General features: G+C 35.2%; 1 protein-coding gene and 1 long non-coding RNA gene across 2 annotated transcripts; both read left to right on the top strand.

Annotated features, from left to right (window-relative positions):
• The first annotated feature begins 898 nt into the window (after positions 1 to 898).
• LOC139192046 (uncharacterized) lies at positions 899 to 1560 on the top strand. Its single transcript, XR_011575826.1, has 2 exons — positions 899 to 1058; positions 1196 to 1560. It is a non-coding gene; the product is annotated as an uncharacterized lncRNA (long non-coding RNA).
• Positions 1561 to 4197: 2637 nt separating this feature from the next.
• Positions 4198 to 8660, top strand: LOC103409266 (uncharacterized). The gene is made up of 8 exons (XM_008348080.4): positions 4198 to 4671; positions 4876 to 6549; positions 6635 to 6820; positions 6917 to 6971; positions 7213 to 7361; positions 7445 to 7531; positions 8055 to 8183; positions 8301 to 8660. The coding sequence occupies exons 1-8, from the start codon at positions 4603 to 4605 to the stop codon at positions 8424 to 8426; spliced, it is 2475 nt and encodes an 824-aa protein (XP_008346302.3). The 5' UTR covers positions 4198 to 4602; the 3' UTR covers positions 8427 to 8660.
• Positions 8661 to 8706: the final 46 nt, after the last annotated feature.

The following is an 8706-nucleotide window of genomic DNA, read 5'->3' as shown; positions in this document are numbered from 1 at the left end:
GAGCCCAACATCATAGATGATGATCAGTTAGGTGGGTGGGTGGGGGTGGTTTCTCAGGTGGGGGTGCCGAGATCTAGCGGAAGGGAGGGATAACGGAGGAGGGCGGAGGGGGTCGGACATGCGGAGAGTGAGGAATTTGAGAGAATATGGATGGAGAGAGAGAGAGAGGCGACTAAAAGGTAAAGTGGGAATAAAAGGGAAAAAGTGACGGCAATAGGGATTTTGATAGGTTATGAAGAAAGATGATGGGTTGGGATTTTTTGCATTTTTGGGAATTAAGTGGGACTCTTTCTTTGCAATTTTCTTAATGCTCATTTTGCATTTTGAAAATAAAATAAAATAAAATATTGTTTTCAATCACAATTTTACATAATTTAAGAGCATCTTCAATATAAATTTTAAATAAAACCCCCACAAACATATAATTCTTAAATAAAAAAAATAAAGGGTAATAAGTTACTCATGTATCTTACCATGCAATGTATAAAGTGTAAAATATTGTACTAATTCATTATATATAAATGATTATGGTGTGTTTAGACTTCTTTCATTAATTACTACATATTTTCTACACTCACAATGTTTGTCAGCTCGCTATATAATCAACTTGATAATGTTAAATTCATCATGCAATGCATTTCCTTCCAATTTTTTGTGATAAACTAATAGATAATTGACTAAATAAACATCCTGCAAAGTTTCAATAAAAATTTCCAAGTTTTTCTTACAATTTCCGTGGTTTCCATGTAATTTTTATCGATATCGATATTTCCATCAATATTTCCGTGTTTTCGGACTACCGATATTTCCGATATTACCGATATTTTCTTCCTTGGTGCTAACCTATAAATTGGTTTTCTCTTCTTCGTAGGTCCGAAGTTCTATGGCAGAAAATGCTTTCTTTTTTCTTCAAAGCCCTAAGATTGGAACATAATATTCTCACGTAGATAAAGTTGGAGAATTTAGCCAATTGGCATGTGGGAATGACCGATGGTCTTTCATTTGGACAAGGGATTTATAACTGAGATCAGACCGTGCCAATTACATGGGATTTCAAGGTTAGTGTGCTACTTGTGAAGATTATTAAGGACTTGCAGAGGTTTGAATTAATATTTAAGTGTTAAACTACATACAGGGTTTGATAAGTTTAATTGATTAGTAACTTGGTTGATGTGATATTTTATTTGAGGATCAGTTGGATATATTGGTTTGGATTAACTAGTGAATCACGTGAGGTGGTAATGGTGCTCAAGAGTTTGGTGAACAACGTTTGGACAATGGTGAGAAAGTAAAAGCTAAGCTCGGAATCCAGGTAGGCGAAATATGACAGATCTTTATGGAAATTGATTTTATTAAATTTTGTGAGGTGTTATAATATTTTTTATTTTTTTGATTGATTAATGTGGTTGTATATTAATTGGCTAATTTCTTCAGTTGAGTGTTTACTTGTTATTGGTTATGGAATTATTGCTGAAATGTTATTCATTGAGAATATACCGTGATACATGTGAAATATGAAATGATATAATTTGTGCATCATTCATGTTGATGTTGTTGGAACTTTAGTGTTTAGATTGGTTTGGGAATGAGGGTAATTGGAAATGATCTTTTGTGTAGTTGAATCTATTCATTGTGAACCAGGTCCCATGCGAGCCCGATGTGCACATTAGGATAGGATATCGGCGGAATAAATTGTCGATGTAGGTGATTTGGGCTAGAGATCAATGAATTAGATAAGATGACTAACAAAAGGGTTTATGAACTTGGATATCTTATGGGGGTTAGTTTGTATAATAGAATATTCGAACCACCACTGTAGTGGTAAAATGTACGGTATGGAATGTGCAGGTCTGCGTGTTTTGTTATATAAATTAACAGGAATAGTTGAAGAGGTTGCATTGCATTCATGCATTGTTATCAATAATGATTTGATATTTGATTATAGATGATGTCATGAAACTTAATTTAATATCGTCAATTTACTATGGTAAGGTTATGTCCCTACTGAGTTATTGAAGCTCACCATTTTATTGTTATGCAAGTTTACAAACTAGACATTCAAGAGGGTAGGCATGATGAGATGGGATTAGATGTAAGAATAGAATGTTTATTTATTTATTTATTGTAGAATTGTAAAGAGTTCTTGATTTGTTTAAGAATCATGAGTTATTTTATAGGAGGAAATTTATTTTCCAAACCATTTCAATTTCCTTTTATTTTTTTTGTTTTTAACTTACGTTTTAGATTCGGGTTCAAGTTTTTATTACCAATGCCAAGTCTGGGGCATGACAAATGTCTAGTGAGTCTAACATTACAAAGGGAGTGTCTTGGGGGCTTTACTCGGTGCATGACAACGTCTCATAACGACATCGTTGTTGCGAATTAGATTGATACATTTTTTATTATAGATTAATACTAAAATAAATGATAGAATAACGAAACTCAAAAGAAAGAAAAATTGCTATTTAATATTGGTTAATGGTGCAGTCATATTTATTTAAGAATGTCATCGTGTAAATCTTATCATATCTTATATATATGATATTTTATCTTATAATATCATACCTTCATGGTCCATTATATATATTTTATTTTAATACCTTACATTCCAAGTTAAATAACCCAAGAATACTGTTTTTTTCGTAACCCAAAAATACTTAGCAAATTTTATATTACCTTCATTGTTAACAGTTAAAAATATCATCAATAAACTATTATCTCAATTATTGGAATAGTATAAGGACTTAAAAAATTAAAATGTGGAAATGTATGATTAATGTATCTATAACGGTGTTTAATTGTTAAAAAAAAATTATGACAAATTTTTCTTTTTTAATTTTTAAGTTGTTAAAAAAAATACGTAGACGGGTGAAAAATGAGTAAATGGTAAAAAAGAAAGGATAAACGGGTTAAAAATGATAAATAGGTAAACGGATACTAAACGGTTACGGTTAAATGGGTACACGGTTATAGGTATGGTTAACCATTTATAAGCGGTTATGGGTATGGGTATAATAGTTTAGGCAATTACCCAACGGGTAAACGATTATGCAGGTATGAAAATAAACGGTTATGGATAAATAATCGCGGTTACCCGCCCGTCATAACCATTGCCCATTGAATAAGTGGGGTGGGTCTGCTTGGAATTAATTTTAATTTTAGTTTTATGTTTAATTTTTTTTAATAATTTTATGTTTTTTTAATAAATTTCCAGATTTTATAGTATTTAATTTGCTTGTTAGACACGTGTACGAGTCTGCAATTGACCTTTCATATGATACTTATTTTTTATTTTTCAGTAAAGAAATTAAATTTGTATTCTTTAATTGAAAGATATTTTTTTCAAATAAAAATAATCAACTTTTGTAACTAATTTTATGTTTCTAATTTAAATTAAGTTTTGAATTCAAAATGTTGTTAATTACTATTTTATCTCTTGGTGTTTCAAATGATTCAACATATTTTTAGGTAGTTATATGATGAATGCGTCAATTTTGAGCGATCTATTTTGGATCTAATAAAGTATTTTCTTTGTGTGGTAGTAAAAAATCGAGTTACAGGTGTTTAACATGTACCTAATGATTTTCCGCTAGGTAGGATTTTTTTGGCCTAAGCACTTATTTGTTGAGGAGAAACTAATCCAATTCAAAATTGTTGATGTTTATACCAATCATAAAAAATAAAAAAATAAAAAAATTGATTCATTTCATTTCGATTAAGCTTCCTTCCTATTAAAGTGAAAGGTCTTCTCAGTTATAAGAAAATAGTTCAGTTCCAAAGCCAAATATCGTAGTTTTACATTCAATTTAAATTATAAAAAAAAAAAACTAACTCTAAAAATAGAATACTTTCATTAAAGAAAAATCCTTCGTAGTGGCTGGTGACGAAGATAAAAAAAATTGTGAATAATTGTAAAATAAAGATATATCTATTCATGTTTGAGGAGATGGGGTTTCTGCCCTTTCTAATATTTATAAAGGATTAAATATTTCAATTGAAACGAATTCAACGATTGATCCATTTTTTTAGACTTGTTCTCACTTTATATATAGAGGTAGAGAAAAAAATAAAATTAAAATCAATGTCTTTTTTGGTCTATAATTATAGCACAGAGAAAAAAATAAAATTAAAATCAATGTCTTTTTTGGTCTATAATTATAGCAGTTATATAAAACAAATATATTTTACTAAATATTTAACAAATTTATTCCAGAACTGATTATGCTCACAAAACAACAATAGCAATGTTTGAAAAAAAAAGGGGCAATACCAGACTGCCCAAAACGCAAGCCAAATCAAATCTCAAAACGCGAATCGCGCAGATTAACTCAGCGAACCAGCGAGCGAGCGAGCGAACCAGCGAGTACATAAACAGTTACGCGCGTGTTTGCAAAGTCAGACAACTCAGTCGGTACCTTTTCACTGCTGGCGCCCTTCCCACTCGCCCGACTCGGTCGAACCCAGTAACTCGCCACTCTCTGCAACTCCACCACCACTGTCAGAAACTTGACAACTCTCAGAGCTTCGAATTAGCAGAGATCTCCCACAAATTTTGAAAATTTTGGAACTTAAATTTGAATTTGAATTTCGGAACGAATTCACATGGAAGCAGTTGCTTCGGCTCTTCCGTGGATCCCGGAAGACGACCTCCGCTTGAAGGACGCCATGGAGGTAATCCTCTGCAATTTTCTCCAAATTTACTCAATTTCCTTTTCAGCCCTTGAACTTTTCAGTTATTGCCGTTACTGCCATTTAAAGCTATCATCCTCCTGTGCATTGCGTCTGGTTTTATAATTTTTATAATTTACTTATTTTTATGGAGTGATGGTTAGAATTGATAGTTGAAAATCTGTTGGGTGCTTTTAACGATTACAGAGAGGTGCTTCTCTGGAAGCACTTGCCAGAGGCGCGGTGCGATTTTCGCGCAAATTCACGATCGGAGAGTTGCGGGATCGGTGGTACTCGCTCCTCTATGACGCCGATGTCTCGGCGGAGGCGTCGGCTCGGTTGGTGGAATTGGAAGGTTGCAATTCCAACTCAGCGTCCAAGGCTAGTAGATTCACTCGTTCTAGGGGTTTGAATCGAAAATCCAATAGCATACGAAAGCATTACTATGCTATGAGGAAGATAAATAGGAAACAGTGCGCTGTTAATTCCGTTGATCCCGATTCTTATCAGAAGGAGTTTTTCGATCGTAATTTTCTTTTCGGGCCGGATGTTGATAATGGCAAGGCTTTAGAGGAAAATTTTGGGGTTGGAGATCATAATCAGCCCGTGTTTTTGGACTGTGATGTGGATAACGGCAATGCCACTAATGCATTTCGTGGTGGAGAGTGTGTTTCTATTGGAAATCATGGGGTGGAGGGAGGTGGAGAGTGTGTTTCAATTGGAAATCATGGGGTAGAGGGAGCTGTGGGGGAAGGGTGCTCGAATGGATTTGTTGAACAGGTTTCATTATTGCCAAGTAACGGGTTAGGAGAGAATGCTTTTTGCCACGATAATGCTTGTCATGATCTGCCTACTCACCGAGATGATGGAATTGATTTTGGGAATGCCTTAGATGCGGAAGATATAGGGCCATCTCATGCATCGATAGATGAGCCTCTTTGGAAAACGATTGAGGATGTACCGGCACCTGAAATGCCAATGGATGTCAGCATGGGGGTTAATGGTGAGGGTGCCCAAAAGACATTGGCAGGTACTGATGATATGGATGTGGATAACATTGGTTCATCTCAATATGAAGTTGTCCATTCAGAGGAAATGATAAATGATGAACTGACTAGGTCTATCATGATTTCCGGAGGTGATGATGCAGATATGTACCTTGCGAATGAAAATGAGCTTGCCTTCATGTATGTAAATGGCAAGGAGTCAATAGATAAGTCCTCTTCTGAAAACCTGAATCCGATTCTGTTGAGCGAGACCAAAGATGTTCATGAAAATGATGTACCCAACTTTTGTCAGGCCCCAAAGTTGGTTTCAGATCCATTCCAGGCTGTTACAGACAATGTGCAGGCTGCCAAGATGGATGTTGCTGCTGAACCGTCTCACTCTGACCAAGATGATCAGCATGTTATCTCTTGTTCTGAAGCCAATATGACAGCATCTACGTCAGTGCCACATCCTCTTACTCCTGAACATAATCATGAAGAGATGATTTGCACATTGAATACTGAGGACCCTGAAATCCCATGCAATGATGATATATTCCCATCTGCTGCAACTGTTCATGCTGTGGTGCAACCAGCCTTAAAAGGAGCTCATGAGTTGGCTTCCTCTACTGGAAAAAGGAATTACGATCAACAAAGGAAAGAAGAAGATCCCGCACGACCTTTTAAGGTTCCCCGGATGGTAGTATACGACACAAGTACAGAAAACAGCCCCAATCATGCACTTGGTTCTTTTGGAGTTAAAGCTCCATTTGGTGATAGTAACTGTGTAGCTTCAATCTCCAAACATGATAAAACTGTCATTGCCGACCAAAGCCAAAGCAGATCAGCACATGCACCAGCTAAGTCTATCACCAATCGAGTGTTCAAAGAAGAGGTTATTATATTTTACTGCAGTCCCTTCATAAATTTCTTGGTTGCCCTTGTAAATATCTATTACTAAAGATGATTGTTGTGAACAGGGATTAGAAGCTCCATTTACAATTGCAGAACTTGCACCCTTATTCGCAGAGCCAGGTTCTACGACTCTCCCAGAACCAGAAGCCAACCCATCAGCACTAGATCGTGAAGAATCTGAGGAAGAATCTGATGATGATGTTGATGATGACGATGCTGACATTCCTTGTTTTTCTGATCTCGAAGCGATGGCAAGCATTAATAGTTTTGTTGATTTGCAAGTTTTTCTGTAATCTTCTACTTAGTTCATTTCTAGGATCTACCTCTCTAACTTATGCTATTTTCAGATACTTGATATGGATTTATGTCCACTGGATCAGGATTCATACATCAGCAGTGAAGGTAACTCCTCTGAGCTCTTTTTTTTTTTTTTTTTCAGAAATTATTTAAATGTGTACATTTAAAAGATTAGATGTGTAATAAGTGTTAAAAAGTTTACAATAGCTGCCTTCCATTATAAACCATCTGCCAAATGTGAGAAAAGAGTTCAGCCTTATATGTGACAATCGAAGAATGTCTGGCATTATGGTCGATACAGTTTTTGTGTGTCTTTTTTTTTCAATTTGTTCTGTGGTATTTGCAGTCTTAGAGTATCAAAATGAGGATTCTAAAAGGAACATCATAAGGTTTGAACAATGCGCACAATCCTCTATGCAAAGAACCCTTGCATCTAAAGGTGCACTCGCTGTATTGTATGGTAACCATATAAAGAAGTACATTAAGAAAACTGAGGTATGTTTTTTGGATTTTAAAGTTTCGATTCAGATTCATGCAACTCCTATGCAGACCTGTTGCAACTTCTTCCTACTATGTAGGTAATAATTGGCAGATCAACAGAAGATAACGAAGTTGATATTGACTTGGGAAAGGAAGGGCTACATAACAAAATATCTCGGCGGCAGGTGGGACTTATTTTTCCCTCCTAAATGATTGTTTCCAGGAATTTTTTGTCCCTTACTTGCTCTTTGATATAATATTTGGCTCAACTTGTAGGATGGGATTGAGGTGTCATATTAATTAGTTCTTGAGTTTTTCAACAACTGATACATTAAATTGTGCGGGGGATGATAAATAAGGGTGGCGATTTCCAAACACCCACTTTATTCGTTCATGCTCCTCCTAATTTTTGTTCTTTGGGTAATTGAATAAACAAAAGGAGAACCAGAGCGCATAAGAAATAAGGAGTGCAAAGGGAGTGTGAAAAACTGTTTATGGATTACAAAGGGATGAGATAAACCTTCTTTATCTTATCGATGTTAGCTTTTAACGTCCAACCCGGAAACATGACTTTGGTCATTGTCTGTATAAATTTGACTTTGCAGCAGGGTAGAAGGAGGAATTGTTAATCGCTTGTTTTTCTGTTATTAAATTAATTTCAAGAAATTTTGGCTATGATTTTTAATGTCTATTGTTAATTATCTCTAGGCTCTTATAAAGATGGAAGGAGACGGTTCTTTCTATTTGAAGAATCTCGGCAAGAGTTCAATTTATTTGAATGGAGAAGAAGTTGCTACCGGGCAACTTGTTAGTCTTAGTTCAAGTAATTTGATTGAGGTAAATAGGTTTCTATTTCTGCTCTACCATTCTTGTTTCGGCTTTTCCCTCAGTCGTGCTTGCTCCTCCTAATTTACTATTCACCCCAACTAATTCATTGTTAATGACAATCTGCAGATTAGGGAAATGTATTTTATTTTTGAGACGAATCACAAATCTGTGAGTCAGTATCTGGGAAGAATCGGCCAAAAAAGCGAGGATAAGTGCACCAAGTTGGAACGGTCGCCCGAGGGAGGTCCATAGGTGGAAAATGATATGAAAGGTGCCCTTCCTGTTCCAATTCTTTTCGAATGGACTGTCCTTGGTCAGTTATACTTGATTATTATTAAATAGGAGCATCCTCACCCTGCCTGATTATAGAATGTATAGGCATTTTTTATTTTACATAGTTAAATTTTTTTAAAGTAGTTAGTTCTTCAGCCCGAACGACGAAAAATTGTAGTACAAAATAAAAATAAATATCAGTTTATAGTCTAACCATTGCTAACAGTAACTAACCTGCTCCTTTAATTATCTTAACTTT

The sequence above is a fragment of the Malus domestica genome, chromosome 15 (assembly GCF_042453785.1).
Source record: "Malus domestica chromosome 15, GDT2T_hap1".
Taxonomy (NCBI): domain Eukaryota; kingdom Viridiplantae; phylum Streptophyta; class Magnoliopsida; order Rosales; family Rosaceae; genus Malus; species Malus domestica.
The sequence above is the reverse complement of the archived record's forward strand: the minus strand, read 5'-3'. Positions and strand labels throughout refer to the sequence as shown.